Genomic DNA, 20,924 nt, shown 5'->3' on the forward strand with positions numbered 1-20,924 from the left:
GTGTCTGAGGTTTAAATTTACAAAAACAAAACAACCAGGTAAGCAGACCTTTGAATATAATTGTAGGCTTGAACTGTACAGCACATTCCAATTCTTAAGTCCAAACATTTCATCAATGACTAAAAACTAGTATAAAGAAAAATGATAAACAAATGACAAAGATGAGTGACTACACCAACGTTCACTCAAAACTGCTGCTGCTTTATACATTCGATGTTTATTTTACATACAGTGCAGATTCCACCTCTGGCTGTGTTAACATGTCATCATGGGAGTATCAGAAGTTTACGTGATTTCGGATATCATTGATTTGCTTCACCATCTCCCGTATGTGTTCACCCCTGTGAAAATAAGAATGTCATTGACTCTGGGGACATAAGTCAATGGATTCGTACGAACTAGGAATACTGAAACACCATAGCAGTGTTTGGCTTCATCAATTTGTGCACGTAAGGCAGGCTTCAAAGGCTGCAATTGTGCAACTTCTGGCAATTATTTTTGAACATAAGTCACTGGGGGATAGTTAGGGCACACAACACACTTGTCTTACAAGAACTAAGCCATTTTGAATCCTTCCATGTTAATTTCTCAAATCATTTATCATAGGGCTCCCATCCCAGTAATTACTTGACATGCAAATACAGTGACCGGGTTGCTTATCTGAAGCACTCCCTCTAGTGGCTGGCCTGGAAGTGCTTACTTACTCTTCCTTCAGGATGGACTGGATGCACTTTCGCTGATAGGCACTGAGAGTAATGGTGGGTTTTTGAGGACTCAGGATCTTTTCCATCTTCCGTTGTTGATAGTCCTTTTTCATAGTGACCTTAAACGGAACAGAATCTTCTGGTGATGGTCTGCCATAAATGTTTGTTATATCTAAGTCACTACATAAAAATCCGTTTCTACAAAACAAGCTAGTTAAAAAAAACCTACACCTGGCTGCTTTGCAGCCATCCCTAAGGAACTCTGGTGGCACAGTGGGTTAAGCTGCTAACCGCAAAGTCAGTAGTTCAAACCCACTGCCAACTTTTCAGGACCAAGATCAGGATGTCTGCGCCGGTAAAGATGTAATCAACGAAGCAGTTCTACTCTGTCCCATAGGCTTGCTAAGAGTCACAGTGGACTTGGATGGCAATGGGTCTGGGTTGTCTTCACTCCTACCTGTCTGATGGCATTGCCCAAATGTCTGAGTTGATCAGGTATTAGCTGTAACTCTTTCTTCATGTCTCTCTCACTATCAGAAAGAACTGGGAGCTGAGAGTGAAAACTGTGCAGCACCTTTTTCATCCTATAAAAAAAGGTAAGCAAACATCTCAGCACAGGATCTGCCAGCAAGTGTACGCAGAATCACAAACAAAGCTACCACACGAAGCTAGAAGCTGTGGAGAGCCGCACAGGTGGGGTTGAGGGAAGCAATGCAATCCCCCAAGGGGGAAATTCTGTGTGCACCTCAACATCAGCTATACACCATTTCCCTTACAGTAACAGAGCTAATAAATAATATGGTTGGTATGGAATGAAGGAGCTCTGGTGGTGGGAGGGGAATATGCATTGGGTTTTTAAGCCATGGGGTTTGTTGTTCCAACCCACCAGGTGCTCTAGAGAGAAAAAGAGGCGGCTGTCTACGAGATTTACAATGTTGGAAACCCAAAGGGGCAGCTCAACTTGATGGCAACGAGTTTGGGGTTGCATGACATAAAGTACTAAATCTTAAGCAACCTACTGACCTATTCATGATATCTTCTTGTTTCTCTTTAGCTTCCTCATATTTGTCAGCGAGGCGCTCAGCCATTTCCCGAAGACTTTTTCTAATGACCAAAAAAAACACAAAAGAACCCACAACTCTCAGGGTCCACCTTGATCATCAAAGCAATGGATTAGTTTAGTATTTTAGTGCACGAGAACACTTACAGTCTTCCTCAACTCCTGTTTCCTCTCCCGCGTTTTGGCACTTACCTTTCCTCTCGGCAGTAATTGAGATCTTCTAGCTGTTTCTTTTTTTGGTCACACAGTAATTTGACTCTTCAAGAACAAAAAAGAAAATTTTTCAGAGCCCAGGTTTGCACCATTACACAGTACCAGCTACCCACCAAGGGCAATGAAAGCGAAAAGGACTACTGCTTTCTAACGGCTATTGTACCTCCGCTGAATCTCCTCCTTTGCCAGGTCCTGTTTAAGGATGTACTGTTCTCGGAACACTTGGGTGGCTCTGCTAATGAGCTGAAGACATTCTTCAGAGGGAGGAGCCATATCCTTTTCAGATGACCTTAAAAAAAAAAGTCCTATTATCATTTACCTTATCTTCATAAAACTGCAAAGAGCTGCCCCTCTCCTTTAAATCACTTCAGTTTATCTTTCTCAGCATCACTTTGCTCCTTCCTCACTAGCCGGTTAAATGCACCCTATGTTCTTGACCCCATGAAACAGGACAGCCAACAATAACAACGTTTCTTCCAACTCCATGTGGTAAATCCCATACTTCAAAAATGCCGGATTGGCCACGCTGCGTTGTAAAATGCTTCTAATATGCTGTTCAAATGAATCCGGTGTATCAGCCAGAATCCGGAGGGGAGAGTCCGCCACTTCAGCATCGTCTTGGGTGCAGAGCAGGGGGGGAGGTGCGGGATGGACGGTGCTTCTGCGGACAAAGGCATAAAACACACAAATCAGACCACCTCGCTGCTTCCAGAATGTCACGGTTAGAGAAGACAAAAGCAGGTGCGTTTTTCCGCTTTGAAGAGGTCAGAAGTCACCTTGGGGAACTCAACCCCATCCTACCATTGGCCTCTGCCACTTCAATTCTTTTGAAAAGCTCAAAGTTGCATAAAATAAAATTTCATCATAGGCGCTTTGCAAAGGATCTGGGAGCCAGTTTATAAGCCACGTAACCACTGAACATAGTATGTTTGGTTCTATAGAACTTGTTTTTCTAAAACCTAGATCCACTCAAAGACAAATTCAAAAACAATCCCAGGAGGAACTTGAAAGATATTGCAAACATTCACAATATGGTAAAGTGACTTACTTTTGAAGGCAACACTTCACGTTTGGATATTTACTAAGCAATAATAGGGAATTTGCAGAAGGATTTGAAGGTATCTCATGTTTACCTGGAGTCCGCTGATGAGGCGAGCTGCTGGCATAGTGGGCTACACACTAAACTGCTAAACACAAGGTCAGCAGTTCAAACCCACCAGCTGCTCCATGGGAGAAAGACGAGGTTGTCTATGTCAAAATCTAAAGTCTCAGAAACCCAGAGGCAGATCCTCCTAATTTGCACTAGATGGCCACTATGCATAGCAATGATGACTTGACGATAGTGAGTGAGTTTGTTTAGGAGCCTTGGCTGTCAGGTGTAATGGTTACACGTTGGGCTGTGCTCTGCATGGTTGGCAGTTCAAAACCAGCAGCAACTCCTTGGGAGAAAGACTGGGCTTTTCTACTCTGGACATTTACAGTTGGAGAAACCTACAGGAGGGTTCTCCATGAGCTGGCATTGACTCAATGGCAATGAGTTTGGTTTTGGTTTGATGGTGAAGTGTTAGATCTCTAACTAAAAGTTCAGCAGTCAAATCCACCAGCCACTTCTTGGGAGAAAGAGGAGACTATTTGCTCCTATAAAGATTTAGTCTTGGAAACCCTACAAAGGGTCACTACGAATCAGAACTGAGTCGCTGGTAGTGGGCTTAGTTTACTTAGTCATCCCTACCCCTCAGATTCATGTTTTTATGCTGAAGTAACCTAGTATGATGAAATCTTCTTAACTAAAGAGAGTAAGTTTTAAAAAAATGTTGAGGTAACAGGGTAAATGGCTTGGGGAAGGGGGGGATATTTCCCCTTTTGTTTAGTCTTGCTAGAGTTTTTAATCTAAGTATAAAAAAAATACAAAACTGGCATTTATTTATTTTGCCTGCCAAATAATGTAATTTGTGAATCTTTAAAAACTCGGAAGGTCCTTTTCAGGACAACAAACTGAAGCCATTATTCTGCACATCTGTCAGGGTCTAGAAGCACAGGCACTGAGTTGACAGCAAGAGACTAAGGAGTCTGGCACTCAGTGCTCAGTAGCTGGTGGTTTTGATACTCCTATTCCTAACTTTATAAAACTCAAAAAGCCACCTTCCAAAAAGAAGTCTGTTGCTTATGTAGCAACTGTGTTCCTTAGAAGAAGAGCTCAGAGTTGTGATGTACTACCTTTCTTCCAAAGCGTTTGCACATTCTATTAAACCTCTACGAGCAGTGCCGGTGGCATAATGGTTAGAAGTTGAGCTGTCATCCACAGGTCAGCAGTTTGAAACCCCCAGCTGCTCTGCTCCCTGGGAGAAAGATGGGGTTTCTACTCTCATCAAGAGTTATAGTCTCAGCTATCCATAGGCCCCGTTCTACCCTGTCCTAACTCATAATGTTGCTATGAGTCATAACTCAATGGCAGGGAGATTGTTATTTTTGTTTTGTTTGGAGGCTGCCAAAGATGGAAAAATTAAGAATATGGATGTGGGCCTTATAGTGAAAGATTTTAATGTGAAACCTGCTTTATTCCCTGCTACCTGTGACTTCAGGCCTTGACGGCCTATTTCCTCTTTTATAAAGTTGGGGATATTACCAATGCCTTCCCTTCAGGGTTGCTCGGATGGTTAGGAGGCAATGCAAATAGATGGCTTGGTTACAAGTCGGACATATTCAGAGCTTAACAGCCATTAAATTGAATTTCTATTAATAATGAAGTTTGGCCCTTATTTTTAGTATTGCTTTCTACACTTTTAAGAAAAGCTCTAGACTCTGAGCTAGTTGAAGCAGATGCCAGAAATCACTCTTCAAGAGAAACCTAGATGGTCAGACAGACAGAAATATCCAGTCTCTCACCCCTTAAGCATTAACCATGCATGTAGCTGTTTGTCAGCTACCACTGAGGGCATTTTCCCATGTTAGAGTCGATTCTCTGGAGAAAACCAGAGCTGGGTGGGGAATACTAGACGGAACTTACAATAAAGGTCTTATGAGGCATTCATAGGTACTGGTGATACAGATCATCGTGGGCCCCAGAATGTCAGGGACGATCCAGAATCCTCGAATCGGAGCTGGTTGCCTGGGAAAACATTCAGTTATGTCACAAAACAGGAGCAAAGGCATGACAGGCTCACAGCCACCTCAGGCCCAGGCTAACAGGTATATGGGACATGTTCTCTTTTCATGCAGTAACCTCAAATGTGATGTGGAAGCTAGAAATACCTACAGCTAGCATTCTGTAGTCCAGCAGGCTACACCAGGCAGGACGTGAGCCTGAAGGTGCTCCCGGCACTGTCAACATTCACCAGGGAGTTAACTCTCCACGTGTCTCCTCAACTCACGTGTGACCCCAGCCATCTTTGTGGGCCTAGCTCAGGATCCAACAGGTTAACAGCCCAGACATCTGCTGACTGAACCAAACAGTCTAGTTCACATTGAAAATGTAATGAAGCCCTCTGGCCTAGGACTTAATCTAGTGTGCAGAGCACACGTGTCCCTCGATCAAGCTTCTGCTCTGAAGAAACTGAAACCGGTGCACCTCATCAGGGACTCTGTCATCACGCTACCTGCTCCCAAGCTTCCTCTACCCTCCCCAGGCCTCACGGCACATGCTGCCATCTCCATCTCCACTCAGAAGCTCTGCTGCATCAGAGAGCTCTCCCTTGGCCTTAGAAACAAGCTCCCGTCTCCTCCGTCCGAAATGCTTCCACTGTCAGTTCCAGTCACCCTTCCCCATTCCTTTCTGCCCTGTAGAACCAGCGGTCTACAGTATCATGTCCTCTTCCTTGTCTCCCATGCGTTTAAGGAGGGGAATCCAGGAAGTTTTTACATTTTTGTCTTTTCACGTGAAGGCTACATGAAAGAGTTTGTGCACACTGTAACCACAGCGCATGCCGTGAAGTAGAACGTGGCAGTAACCTAAGGGTCCCTGGGGCTGTTCCAGATCACTGTCTCGCGTTCACAGGGTTTTATGATATGCACTTACTGCTTTGCTTTATAATTCTCCTTCCTAGGTTTACGTTCTTCAGTACTGGATTACTATTTAATTTGACTGGTTTTAAAATTTTTATATAAATGGGATTTCCTATTTTCCCCATTCACCTTTCAACCCACTGGTTACGGCCCTCTCTGATCCCATCCCTCATACTGTGTGCAGTGGGTCCAATGACCACCCAGAAGGCCGGTTTATACTACCCTTCCCTGGCTGCTGTGCTCACCGCCTTATTTCTGGAACAATTCTCCTGACAGGGTCCCACGTGGTCCTCAGTCTCTATGGCAGCTGTTTTCTGGTTTCCTTTGGGCTGGGCCTGCTTCCTATATTCACTGCTTTTAACTAAGTGCTGCTCAGACCTCTGCTTAGGTCTCCTCTGCTCATTCTAGACCCTTCCCTGGGTGAACTTCATCATCTAAGCACCACACCGTTAGACTCCTCCACTTGGATATCAGAGAGCACAAACTCAGAATGCTCCGAGAAAATTAACACATTTGTTCCCCCAAATCCACTTTTCTCCTAGGTGCCCATTTACCTGAAGGTACTGGGCAGAACTATGCAAACATGAGGTACTTGTGGCCTGCCATAAGGATTTGATCATGTAAACAAGGGTACACAGCACCCTGTGGTGGTGGGTCCATGCAAATAAAGTATATGGAACCCCAATAAAGGGATTGGCTAGTTTTACTATTCTGTTAGGTTAAAATGAGCCATCGCAGAGGCAGAAGAGAGATCTAACTATTATCCAGAAAGAAGAGTCTGGAGTACAGAGTACATCTGAGACCCCTGAGCTGACCCTCCTTCATCCAGGAGACAGCTGCGATGCCAGAGTGGCAAGAGACAAGCAGCAGCAGGAGAGCAGCAGGGGTGGTGGGCCTGGCATGAGACTGAGTGGGACTTCCTGGGCCACATGGAGCAAGAAAGCCGAATGCCTCTGGAGAGGGGGCATACCAGTGAAGTAGGGTGGAAACCTTTTGAGTTACTGGCCAAGTTAAGAGTTTGTAACACTTGTCCGAGCAGGGAAGAGACCATGGGGCCACATGTTGAGGCCAAGAGTCTGAGAGAGGCATGCCTCTGGGCCTGGCTGAAAGGAGGCTATCTTGATTAAAGAGCTGTATTCTGATCTTGAATTATAACCTGTTCTTTCAGTAATAAGCCCACAACTGTGAGTCTTTTCTCCGAGTTCTGTGTGGCAATGAACCTCTGACCCCAGCAGGGAAACAGAGGATCGTGGAGGGATGGTTAGTGTCAGAAATGAGGAAAAGGTTGGAGGCCCTGCCCTCCGCCTCATAAGGACCCACCTTAGGTTAATGTGAGTAGTGACTGTCCTCCTGTCCACTTGTGAAGTTGGAGGTCAGATGCCACCCCTATGTCAAGATCACATGATCCTTGCCAATCTAGTTAGGGAAGTAGGAACCTGGAAGGATTCCAGATACCCTCCATCCCTGTTCTATTCATCTAACATCGACACCAAGTACCCAGGCATGAAGCTCACTGAGCAAACGTGCCCTCTGTCCTCATGAAATGTGTGTGTTCTGGTAGTGGTGGCCCAGACAAAAGCCTGTCTGTGCAACAAAGCAAGCGAGGAAAGTAATAGGAAACTAACTCAGACCAGGCACTGAGGGCCATCTCAGAAGCAGTGGCATTAAGACCAAGAAGAAGAGTACGAGGAAGCCGGGTGAGGACGGCCAGCTGGGGCTGGAGAGGGATAGCTTCTAGAGACAAGACAGAGTATGTTGAGAGGTCCTGAAACATGAAAGAGCTTCTGATAAACAGTTGACACTTTGGGGGGTTGAGTTGCACATCTGCAACTGTCATAGGATTCACATATCGTCTGTATGGGAGTACAATAATCTACATTACTGTAACAAACCACTACATACACAAGAAAACAAGTCCTCACCTGCATGGCAATGGCTTTGTACAAAGGATATGTTCCACAAAGCATTTCTGCTCTGTACCAAGTTCCTGTAAACTATCCTTATCTTCTTCATCTACAAAAGAATATCATCTATAAATGAACTGATTCTGGGTCAAAATGCTCATATTATTTAAATGCAATCAAATTCTTGTCTCGGAACTTTTAAAATTCTTTACTATGATTTGGGTGAAAGTTTACAAATTGGTTTCCAGTCCACAACCTTGACTGTAGTCCCCACACTGTAACAGCACAATTCCTCCTGGGTTTCCAATTTCCACTACACCTTCTTCCCTGTTCCTTCTGGCCTTGGGCAAATGCTGCAGTATGGCTGGTTGTCTGAGGAAGCGCAGTGGCCTCCCCTGGTGTTACTGTTTGCCTCATAGGCCTGTCTTTTGTTTGGCTGGAAGTTGAACCATGAGGTCCCACTGTTTCTGGAGGAGTATGTCTTTCTGTCATAGAAATCTTTTTTCCCCAAAATTTAGATTTAGCTCCCAAAAGAAGGGTTTCCTTGGCCAGCCAGGTTCCAGAATGTAAAAGTGGTCACTCAGGACAATTCCAGAATCATTATCCTTCCATGGACTTTTCTACATCCAGGATTATTTTTTTTAAGTAACAGTTCTGTTGAGTTTTAAACACATTACTAAATTCTTCTGAAAGTATTCAATGACTTTATATTCAAAGAATAATTATACAACGCACACGGTTGAATATCTTCATATTCAAACTGCAAAGAGAAGGCAGACCCATGAGTAGTCACTGATCACTTTTCACCGACTGCACACCCAGGCAACCACAACCTACTTGTGTCTCTCTGGCCTTAATGAGTTTAGACATTTTGTAAAAACGGAGCTATACAACACATAGCTTTCTGAGTCGGGCTTCTTACATTCAGTGTGTTTTCGAGGTTCCTTCATGTTTGAGTATGTACCAGTATGACATTCCTAGTTGAATAATACTCTGTGGTATGGCTACAAAATACTGTCCATTCGTCAGCTGATGGACATTTGGCTTATTTCTGCCTTTGGGCGTTTATGAATAATGACGCTATCAGCATCTCTTTGGCCATGCATTTCCACTTTTACTTTATATAGCTTGATATAGTTAGCAGTGGAATTGCTGGGTTACTTTAACCATTTGAGGAACTTCCAAATTTTTCCATTGTCCATTCCCACAGATACTGTATGAAAATTCTACAGCATCACTCTCTCACACTCATGCTCACATTCACTCACTCACTCTTACTCTCACTCATTCTCTCAAATAAAGAAAAAAAAAGAAAATTCTACAGCATCTTATTCCTGTTTACCTAATTTATGTTAATCATCCTAGTAGTATAAAGTAGCATCTCTATTTTTAAGTTGCATTTCCTTGCTGGCTATTTGTATAGCTCTTCTGGACAAATATTTACTCAAACCCCTTCCTATTTTTAATTAGGCTTTTAATAAGGTCTCAGAGTTCTTTACATATTCTAGATACCAGTTGCTGCTGAGTCAATTCGGACTCATTGTAACCCTATGACACAAGCTCCGTATTAACTAACTAAAGGATTTAAAAAGAGCACAGAAAAAAGTCCCACGAACACATACTTCTATTTTCCAACAAAGCCCCTCAAATAGAATTTGAAAATATGTGTTCTTACTCTGTAGGTTGTTTTCACATCTTCTAAATGAACATCGAAGTATAAGATACCTTAATTTTGATGAAAATCTATGTTTTCTTCTGTCATTTATGCTTCTGGTATCAGGTTTTAGAAACCACTATCTAATCCAAGATAATAAAGATTATTTACTGTTAAGAGATTTACAGTTTAAATTGCTTTGTGTTTCTGATCTATTTTGAGTTAATTTGGGTTTATGGTAGGAGACAGGAGTCCAATTTCCTTCCTCTGCACGTGGGTAACCAGTTGTCCCAACAGCACTCGTTGAAAAGACTGTTCTTTTCCCATCAAACCGCCTTAGCGCCCTTGCCAAAATCAAGTGACTGCCTTGAGTTCTGGGGATAAAATCCATTGGGTCTTGCTGGGGATCTTTTTCATACAGTGGTGGATTCATATTGCTAGTATTTTTTGAGAATCTTTGTACGTATATTCATAGGAGATACTGGTTTGCAATTTTCTTCTCTGGAATGTCACTGTCTGGTTTTAACATCAAGAAAATACTGATCTCCTAAAATGAATTGCAAAGTGTTCTCCTATATGGGGGGGGGGGGGGCAAAAATTTGTAACAAAACTGTGACTAAATGTTCTTTTAAGTGTGAAGTCATCTGCTTCTGGACTTCTCTTCGGCCTCTTCACTTCTGATAGGTCTAGGAATGGTTTGTTTTCTCTAAGAATTCTTGGCATTTTATCCTAGTCTGGAAGACAGTTTTCAGATTATTCTCTTAAAATTTTTTTATATGCCTGTCAGGCCAGTAGTCCTATTTCCTCTCTTATTTATGATTATAGTAATTTAAGCCTTGTCTTTCTCTGGTTGGGTCAGTCCAGTTAAAGGGGTATTGATTTTGTTGATCTTTTCAAAGAACCAACTTTTGGTTTCATTGATTTCTTTCTATTCCAAATTAATTTTTAGTATCACCTATGAAACCTACTTAGCCTAAAAATTCAGCATACTCACCTGATGCAAGAAATCTGTGCAGTTTATGAATCCAGGTTAGGCCCACACTATGTACACCGGCTTCATGAGCACAGTGGTATCTTGAAGGACATCTGGAATCTGCAAATTGAATCATTTAGTGATAGAAATGTAGTCATTAGAAAATGGAAAACAAACTCATCTACGGAACTCACAACAATATCTCTTGCTGGAAGGGCCACAATGTCTTCAACAGCTAGGGTACTGCTTTCATGGAACTTTCCAGCTTAAAAGTCTGAATTCTTATTATGGCTCTAAGTATTTAAAACTGTGTGATACATAAGAGGAAGGTTTCCAAAAGTTGGTGGAAAATTCATCATCTTTTCATTTCATTTTTCTACATACATTTTGAAGCCCCTTTGTGCATGAATCACATTATACATAAAGCATGACAGTTTATAAGGTGGCTTTAAAAACTTCATGAAAAAAAAACCTCATTATATTTTAATTCAATCATTAACCATGAACTTTTAAAACTCCTCATCTAATGGGATTACAAAAAAAGGGGACAAAGACCTAAATTTAACAAGTACTTTACCTCTGTGAAGTTTGATTGGACAAGAAAAGTCTGACTCAAAGGGCTCATCCTCTCCAGAAGCCAATTTCAGAGCAAGCTCCAACTCAACACATTCAAACACGTAAAGAGAAGGGATGAGGTCAGCCCTGGAATCCCAGGACTTGTCTGACTGGTTAAAAAAAAAAAAAAAGTAATTTTAGTCTTCCATGTTCAATTGGAAATATACACAAAAGGAAACAGGCAAAGAGCTAGGTCAAAGAGTGCACATTCCTATTTTTCTTAATTCCATCCCTTTTTCTAACAATGGTTACTTAAAAAAAAAAAAAAGCCAATTTAACACCCCAAAGGTTCTTTGTATCTGTCCTCCCTTTAAGACTATGATAGAGTTCAGCTATAAATAAGTGGGCTGGTGAGCCAAGAAAGTTGGGTAACCTTCTGACATCTTTCCAGTTAGATTTTTGTGTATGTCAATAGTATTTTAGTGTTCAATTTCCCAAATAACAAAAGTGCCAGACATGCTAAAATTCCCTACATATTAAAAATTCACACTGAGCTAGTGTTGAAGACAAAAAGTGCATCCACACCAGCCTGCACTTACAGTTTGGTCATCTTCTTCTTCCTCTTCTAACACAACAGAATGATACAGCATCCCTGACTCAGTAGCAATCACTAGGATATTGGGGACACAGGGCAGGCAGAGTATAGCGCAAGCATCATAACCATAGTTGTCTTCAGCTGCAGGATGCATGGGTAACGGACCTAACAACTTCCCAATGTTTCCTGGGCTAAAGCAAAGAATAAAGACATATTTGGGAAATATTGACAGAAGATAAGCAGGTTCATCACTTAATACCTTTCTTTGACTCTGTCGTCTTTCAGATACTAAACCCTTATTAAAAACATACATTCTCAAATTCTCCACTCTTTTCTCTTCCCCACATCACTATCTCAGTGACTCTCAACCTGAGTTGACTTTGTGCATTTTATCTCATGATATTTCGGGCTGTTACAACTGAAGGAAGACACCATTAAGTTGTTTCTGCTAATGGATGGCTCCTTTGTCCAAACAATACCTGAATTCTTACTGATCTTTCCTTTGTAATATCTTCCATGCCCACTTCTCCCTGTGCATCACTCAGCACCCTTGTTGAGACTCTACGCTCAATTTCACAACAGCATAGTCTCCCCTTTCCAGTCTCCTCCCTAACTAGTTACTTCATGGTCCCCTGGCTCAGAAACCAGCACTGGCTCTACTCACGGCAGAATAGACCCCTAGACTCCTTCACATAGCATTGAACTCCACAGGACTCCTGCCGGTACAGCCATTAAAGTGCTGCCAATCGACCCACCAGTCATTCCACAGGAGAACGCTGTCGCAGCCTACTGCGGGAAGATCACAGCCTTGGAGCCCATCGTGGGTGGTTCTATCCTTCCCTGGAGGGTCCCTGTAAGTTGCAACTGACTTGACAGCCAAGGGTCTGGTTTTATGCTTTCCCCGACAAACGTTTCTAGCTCTATCATTTAAAACTCTTTCCATGAATGCTTTGCTCTAGCTCAACTGGTCTAACACTGAACCTTAAATGAGTTTGATATCTGCTTGCTTGCCCTTTGAGATCTACTTCAAGGTGCCCCGTGACTGAAATGGTCGTGCCCGTTCTTGATGTTTCATTGACTACTGCATTAGACCTTGACGTCCTACATGGTATCATTTCTCTACGAACACCTCAACTTCTTTGTCTTCAGGGTCCTGAGGTTGGTGGCCAGTTAGCTCTTCACGTGCAGGCACTCTGTTCCCCAGAGCTGAGACAGCCTAACAGCTGAGCCCATCGAATTACCCTCCAGCGCCTTGTGCAACAGGATATAAAAGAGCAAGATAGTCTGAGCTGACTAGACGTCGGGAACACAAATCCCATCTTATCTTAGGTTCTAGCTATCGAATTCAAGAATTCTAGAGAGCTTATCACGCAATATGAAGAAATTAAAGTCAAATGATCTACATCAAGTATTACTCTAAAATGCACAGGCCAAGCATCCAAAGGCTGCAACACTACCACAAACTCTACAATGTGAATCCCAAGTCGCAGCCTCACAACCTCTTCTGGAGCACAAGCGAGGCTTTCTTTTGCAGTGGGTCACCACATCTTACCTGTGTAACAGACTGACATACATGAGGAAAGTCTCCCCGTTCTCATATAAGATGTACAGTGGGTATGCCACGACTTCATCCTTGCCTTTCTGTCCAAATATATTTTTCGAAACTGGTGCCAATGGACCAAAGTCAAATGCAACTGCTGTCTCTCCCAAAGATGCAGTATACGCCCGTCTGGAAAATTTCAAAAACCAACTTGTTAGAAAAAATTGAGATGCTCCATTAGAGGAGACGGGTACAGAGCTAATACTTCCCACAGTGAAGAGGAAAACAAATTATTAGGAACAATGTTCAGCGGCATCAGAAAATGCTCATAAAATAAAGTGGAAGATGCAGGCTATAAAATTACATAATGCTACTTTGAATTTAAGTAGCTTAAATATACGTGGAAAGTCACAACTGGCAAGTGGCAGAGAGGAGATTAGAAAGCAGGTGTGATGACACCAGAGCCAAGGTTCTCACCAACTCCATCTGCTCTATTCGCACACCTAGACAATGTGTATGTCAAAAGGTGGTCAGCTGTGGGAGCACTGGGCGGGGGCAGCATGTTTGTAAGATTCAATTACAGGATCGACCTCTCAGAGGCAAGTATCCCCTCCTTGTAGTGATGGATACTTAAAATTTTAAAAGTTGATGCTGTAAGACACTCAAATCGTTTAACTGAAACGCTCAGTTCTGGAACCACTGAAGAGAACTAAAGTGGTCCCAGGTCAGAAGCAACACCTGGCTCCCAGCAGATGCAAGCCCTATCTGGAGGAACACACTTCCAATTCAGGCTCTCAATATCGTCAAACATTAGGATCAAATATGAGGGAATTTCAAAACACTCGTGGGAAACCTCATTATCTTTACTTCCATGAACTTTTGGAAGCACCCTCCTTAAAGTTAACAATTAAAATGCAGCAATCACACTAGGACAAGCTAACCATCAAGTTCGGAGAAACAGAAAATACAAATTTAGATTTGCCCTGAGTATTTGGGGTATCAAACTCCAGAATAGGTAAAAGAATAATAAAGATCACAATAAGAAAAATACCTAAGACTAACAGCTATGATCACTAGAGACATGAAAAGAACTACTGAAATTCCAGAAATATTGTCACTAAAATCTTTACAGTACACACTCCAGGTGACCAGATGTGGTAATCAGCAGGAAGGTGGATCGGGAGGCCAAAGGAATGGCATTTTTAATTCAGATGGTGACTCAGCTAGGGGTCAAAGTAGCTAGGAACTTGTATAATACCAAGAGATCAGTTAAAAAAAAAACAAAAGCACACCTCAGCCCACCCACAAACTTACCCTTTATTGAGTATTAAACTTTCTTCTTCTGCTTCTGAAAGTATGATCACCTTAGCAGGTGTGTGAGGTTCACGTAGAGAATAAATTCTAGCAAACAAAAAAGAAACACAATTAACACCTAGCATTTAAAATTAATTTTCCAGAATGGCCCTCACCTCTCCATCTGGTCAGTTCCTACTTGAGAACTGTCCAACAAGTCCATCATTTCTCTGGCAAAGATCTTGGTGTTACTGTTAAAGTAGCCTACTTGATTTGTTCCCTGACACATCCAAGGAATAGCTTCCTCATCTCCTCAGGAAATACTCTCTAGCCTTACCATAAATTTCTGTCAGCCTTCTCCACTTCATCTCTTCCATCCTGAGCTCTTAGCTTATGCAAGGCCAGACTCGCCTTACCTCGTCATCTCACTACTTCCCTAAAGCTTGTCAACCTCTCTTCCATTGCCCAGTCTCAACCTGTTAGACACCAAATCCCAGAGAAAACCATGTCTTCCACCTGGCTATTAGAGTGACATTTAGCCTGTTGTCATATACATGTTTTGTTCAATAAAGATCCTATCATGTCACTATTTTCTTAAGGGAAAGTGCAAGGAAAACTTAAACCAAGATCACTTATTTTTAAAGTCACTCAAATTTTCATAGTATATGACTATTGTTAAGAGAGAAACATTGTAAAGCCAAGAATATAAAAATTAGAAACCTATAGTCCTTATAAAGTCTTTCCCAAATGAATCAGTTATTTTTGTTCAATCTCACTGAAAAATTTAAAACGTGGATGTTCTATTACCAAAAATGCTATTTAAGTATTTAATGATAAATCGATGCAACTGAACGCACAGTTCTAAAGGTCTTCATTGGTATCTAGGGGATATAAAAGTACATAGCATAAACCAGGCTCTCACAAAACAAGAACTGGACAGCTGTCCTGTGCTAGGGCAGCGAAAGGAAAAGTCTAAGAGGGCATTGAGTAGAGATTTCTTTTTGCCCTAAAAGTATCAACAGGGTCCAAAACTGAGGAAAAGGGAAGATTAACTATCTAATATTTTTTAAAAGATGCCTCATACTGAATCTAAAAGCAAATTAAGATTCCACAGCATTGTTAAATGGGATTTCTGTCAGGAAGTCAAGGTGGTTCAACATAAGGACATCAATGCAACACCCCAAAGCACATTAAAAGAATGGAGGGGAGGTGATTAGGTAGATGGTCACCCTAATTGAGGCAGGAAAACATTTAACAACAGACATGTCTTTACACTTGAAACCTTGGGAAAGGAGGACCTCGCCCATCTGTCTCCTCCATCCCATCTTCCCGGTTTCCACTCTGAAGGAGTCAGACCAGAAGCAGGAGGCAAGCCTCCTCTTCTTACTCCTGATACAAAGGTACCGGATACACGGAAGAGAGAAAGAATGGACCATGCTCTCTCCGTACAGTGCAGATCCCTTGAGACATAGGTCTGACCTGTGAAAAGGTCAGAAGAAAAGTTTTGAAATGTATTTGAAATCAGAGTTTACAACTAGACTAACTTTTAATAACTAGAAGTAACCAGAAAGCTATGGACTCTAAGATTCACATGTCATGGAAAGATTTGGTAGAGCCGTTTTAATAAGTCACTGGGAAAACAAAATGGGAAGTACTTGTACCTCTATTGAGTTGAGGTCCCTCAATAAACTCTTTACATACGCAGATCCAGAAAGTGAGTAATAGAAATGTTTGTAGAACTGGGACATTTCATGATAGAACACAAAGCCTGGAAAGGGCTTTAGAAATTATCAAATCAAACCTGCTTGTTTTATAGATTGGAAACTAGCCTCCCCTACTAAGGACAAGATGTCACACAAGAGAGTTGGTGTCTGGGCAAAACTGTGTCTCTCAATCCCCACTTGTACTGTCTTTCCCCAATGCCACACTACCTCCCAGCGAGTAACACAAGGAAAGCATTTGGGGAATGCTATTCTGATAGTACTTAGTGGGTTAGACTAGGAAAGGAAAGGCTGGAGACAAGGAACCGAAGTTCTGAAGAAACAGCAGTAACTAAAGCACGTAGGTAAGTTAGAATAGTTGGCAGTAACATCTATGATTGAGGATACGTTGCAACAGGCAGCAAATAAAAGCTGGTGACGCCTTAAGCTATTTAACGGCAAACAGGAACTCCTACTCACAAAGCCACAACAGAGATAAAAACAAAACTTACCTTATTACGTTGTCTGACGTTAACAGCACTATGTGGGGATCCAGCATTTCACTTGGATACCAGGCAGCATGCTTTAGAGTCAGAGAGGTAGAACTGGTGAAAAATCTCTCAGCAATCGGAGTGGTACTAAAATAAAGACAACAATTTTCCAAAAACATTCTGGAGAATGGGGGTACATTGTTTTCTAAAGGAAAGCCAATGTTAACACTGTGTCGTCTTTAAAGGACTTCCTCTTAAATCTCGCCAAGTACCTGTTCAACCAATACCAAAGAATCAAAACCCTGCAAAACCTTTTTCTAAACTACTTTAACTACAGTATCTTATTTGATGCTTGTAATGAACCCTCATGAGGAAAGTAGGTGGGGCAGATATTACACCTATTTTGAAAATGAGAAAACAGATCTAAAAAATAGATTGTTTAAGAAGACCCAACCTAAAAGTTGTAGAGGTAAACACGAAGTTGGACTTGTATCTTATATTTCTTTTGGTAGAGCTTTCAAATTCACATGCTTCTTGGTTGGGGGGTGAGGGGCCGGGACATGCTATCAGACAAACTTTCTGACTCACGCTTTTAAGATCCATACTTCTACCTAAGTGAGGAAATGACCTGCCTCTTGATGAAACATCAATGTGATAACTCAGGCAGAAACAAAAGTACAATTACATATATACCATAAATACTCATCATAAAAAGCCATAAAGAGCCCCGAAAGCGCAATGGTTAATGGTTTGCAATGGTTGATTGCAAACTTAAAGGTGGGCATTTCAAACTTATTAGTGGCCCAGCAGGAGAAAAGACAGTTCTACCTGGTCACATATGGGTCACTAGAAGACTACACTGACTAGACCACACACATATTTCTTTCCAGAGTAAAATACTACACAAACCTTCAGAACCACTAGTCTTGAACAGTTTTTTACATGTAATACAAATCAAACAGATAAAAACCAAATGGAAATACGACTCACCTACAATTCACTGTTGATTTTCCACCTTCAAATTCAGAATTCTTTCCCCATCTTTTAGGTAATTCTAATACCGTAAGTCCTTTTAGTCCTATAAGTGCTACATGATGTTGGGTTGGACTTAATAAAACTTGATAGATTTCAAACAGCGGTGGATTTATACAAAGTAGTCTCTGGAAATTAAAGTAAACAGGTCAAAAGAGTTCATTTTCTCCCCCCAGAATTCACTTCAGAGGACAGCACTGAAGCTACAGCTCAGGGAAAGGGACATGTCTGATCAGAGCACACAGGAGCAAACAAAGTGAGGCGGAAGAGTGTGGAGCACATCCAGGCCCACCAAGTCCTGAGGACGATATTCCTGCTCAGAGGAGCCAATGTATAGGGCTGCCCCACCACGAGACACAGAAAAGTGGGTGAAGGGAGACAACAGTCAGTGTAAGACATGAAATGATAATAATAATTTATAAATTATTCATGAGGGAGGGTAGGGAAGGGGGAAAATGAGCAGCTGATACGAAGGGCTCAAGAAGAAAATGTTTTGAAAATGATGGCAGCAAATGCACAAATGTGCCTGACACAATGGATGGACGTATGGATTGTAGATAAGAGTTGTACGAGCCCCGAATAAAATGATTTTTTTAAAGTTCATTTTAATGTAAAAATATGTCGCAGTTACTAAATAGCATGCTAATGCTTTAATTTCCTATAACTGTAAGATAATGACACATTCTCAGTAAACAGCAACACTTGGACCATTAAGTGATGAAATGTTATATTAAATTCAACACGCTTCCTTACCTTGAGAAACTAAGACAACCCCAACATCTTTTTTTAATGGCCATGCTACAACCTACTGTCTCAATTGTCTACCACCTCCAACTTACATAATCAGAATAACTTGTAATTTGGGGAATGCTCATGCCTTGGCTATGACTCTGGGTCCTTATTCTTCCTGGAATGCCCTTGTATAGCTGACTAGTAAGACTGAATGGAGTCCTGGTGCATTGAGTTGCTGACTACAAGGACAGCAGTTCAAAACTACCAGGAGAAAGATGAGGTTTTCTGCTCCCATAAGGATTTACCATCTCAGAAAAACCCACAGGGGCAATTCTACTTGATCCTGTAGGGTCTCCATGAGTCAGAATTGACTGAGACATGAGCAGGACTGAGACATTCTTGTAGACTCGGCTTCTACGCACTTTCCCCAAAAGAACACATCCCATCTGTAATCTTCAGGTCAAAGCTGAGTGCATCTGTATTGGGCACTCAGCAAGATTCCCGGTTCAAGCATTCAAACCCACCAGCAGCTGCTCCACGGGAGAAAGATGAAACTATTTACTATAAACATTTACAACCTCATAGACCCTTAAGAGTAGCCCTACTGCTGTTCCATAAGGTCACTGTGTGCCCTAATCAACTCGATAGCAGTGGGTGATTTGATTTCTAGCGCATTACACACTTAAATGACCCTCACCACCCCACATTCAAACCCTCCCACTAGTTGCTCATCCCACCCAAGTAGAGATGGGCAAATGACTTTGGGGGAGGATCTGTGCCTTGCCTTTGGTAGCCTTAGAACCCCCCATTGCCACTGGGCCCATTCTGACTCGCAATGAACCTGCATCCGATTTACAAGACTGGGCATCATATGGGTTGGTTCTCCTGCAGAGAGGTTGGTGAGTTTGAACCCTCGCCTTTGAGACTACCACCGCAATACCTAAGCCACATGGTCTAAAAGAGCACAATCAGATCAAGACTAGTGTCCAGAATTCCCCTAACCAGACAGCACAGCTCTACTTGGGATCGATTTCGGGTGACACCAATTATTTACAGGGCCTGTCGATCACCATCTACTCTCAACACCATGCTTCTATCTTCTCCCGTCCCGACCAACCTGGAAAAAGGAAAAGGGGTGGTGGTGGTGGCAAAAAAACACAAAACTCCCCCAAAATAACAACAACAAAAACAACAAACCAGTTTCCCGTCCCCTTATCCTGTTTTGTTTTTCCTTCAGCAACACAGAAGCATCCTCGAAATTCCGTGGGTTATCTCAGGGCCCCAATGGGAGCGAGGGCTTGATGGGTGTGCTCGCGTACCAGTATCTGGGGTGGGGCGTCGGCGGCAGAAACTTGGGGGAAGGAATTTGATTGAAATCTGCACCCCGAGGCTTCGGAAGGTTCGGCGGCCAGGTGGGCGAAGGACCCAAGTTAACCTTTCCCTGCAAGTGGGCGGCGCCCGAAAGGCCGCCCGTGGCGCCCGCGAGCTGCAGGCACGCTGGCCCCAAAGACGAAAGACCCCGGATGGACACAGAAAGAAGGCTAAGCCCCCCTCGCCGGCCCTTACCTGGTACTGGGAGAGGGAGGGCTCGTCGCCGCCGCCGCCGCTGAGGCTCCGAAGGCGAACCACCAGGAAGGCGCTGCCTTCCCCGTCCCACAGGAAGATCTCTCCGCCGAGACCGAAAAGGAGGTTTCTCGTCAGCGCCGGCGGCGGCGGCGAAGACGACGCCGGTTTCTCCGCTTCGGCGGGGCTCTGGCTCTTCAGTCCCTCTCGGAGCCGCAGGAACACGGCGTGGTTAGGGAGCCGCGTGTGCCATAGCTCGCCGTCGCTCGCGGACCCCTCAGCCGCCGCCATCTTGGCTCGCCTCATCCCAGTTGCTCAGCCCGCCGCGGAGAGCAGCCAATTCGTGGCTCGTCCCCACTAGCGCAGCCAATCGACGAGCAGGCGGCCGGAAACGGGAGTGAGGGCTGGGGCGGGGCTAGACTAAGACCCGCCCACCAGCTAGGGAAGAGCCAATCTCCTCGTCAGGCACTTATTCTGAAACCCAAAGGGGGCGGGATGAGCACATCAACAGACCAGTGCACGTTTAGGGACCACTTTGCGGCTGGGGAAAGTCTCCTAGGTGGGGAGTGCCCGGTATCTGCGTATTTCATTGCTTATTGGACACTCACCTGCAAAGAACCCAGGTTCCCAAAACCTTCTCTCAAAATTCACGCCCGTCCGTAAGGGCAAAAAGTGTTGGAAACAGGGCAAAACATAAAGTTTGGTGAATTAATTGTTGAATGTTAAATCTGCTCAGTCAATCTTCAGCTAATGCACACAAAAGTTCAATGAAAAAAAATTCAATTCCCCTATTGCTCCCACCCAGGTTGGAGTTGCCTCACGAATGTCAATCCATCTTCGCTTTGGGGTAAAAACAACACTTCCCAGAATCCTTTGCTCTCGGCAGAGCGGAAAGGAAACTACAGCTCCCAGA

The 20,924-nt window shown here is 43.0% G+C and overlaps 1 protein-coding gene across 1 annotated transcript; it reads right to left on the bottom strand.

Annotated features, from left to right (window-relative positions):
* Positions 1 to 198: 198 nt before the first annotated feature.
* Positions 199 to 20,343, bottom strand: NUP88 (nucleoporin 88). The gene is made up of 17 exons (XM_075561137.1): positions 20,015 to 20,343; positions 17,675 to 17,844; positions 16,706 to 16,831; positions 14,515 to 14,601; positions 13,213 to 13,389; positions 11,665 to 11,851; positions 11,088 to 11,235; positions 10,532 to 10,630; positions 7,902 to 7,992; positions 4,985 to 5,086; positions 2,480 to 2,638; positions 2,141 to 2,266; positions 1,957 to 2,022; positions 1,728 to 1,808; positions 1,162 to 1,288; positions 705 to 823; positions 199 to 341 (listed from the first exon to the last, which is right to left on the bottom strand). Exons 1-17 carry the CDS (start codon positions 20,315 to 20,317, stop codon positions 278 to 280), a joined length of 2,232 nt encoding a protein of 743 aa, XP_075417252.1. The 5' UTR covers positions 20,318 to 20,343; the 3' UTR covers positions 199 to 277.
* Between the last annotated feature and the right edge of the window lie 581 nt (positions 20,344 to 20,924).

The sequence above is a fragment of the Tenrec ecaudatus genome, chromosome 10 (assembly GCF_050624435.1).
Source record: "Tenrec ecaudatus isolate mTenEca1 chromosome 10, mTenEca1.hap1, whole genome shotgun sequence".
Lineage (NCBI taxonomy): Eukaryota > Metazoa > Chordata > Mammalia > Afrosoricida > Tenrecidae > Tenrec > Tenrec ecaudatus.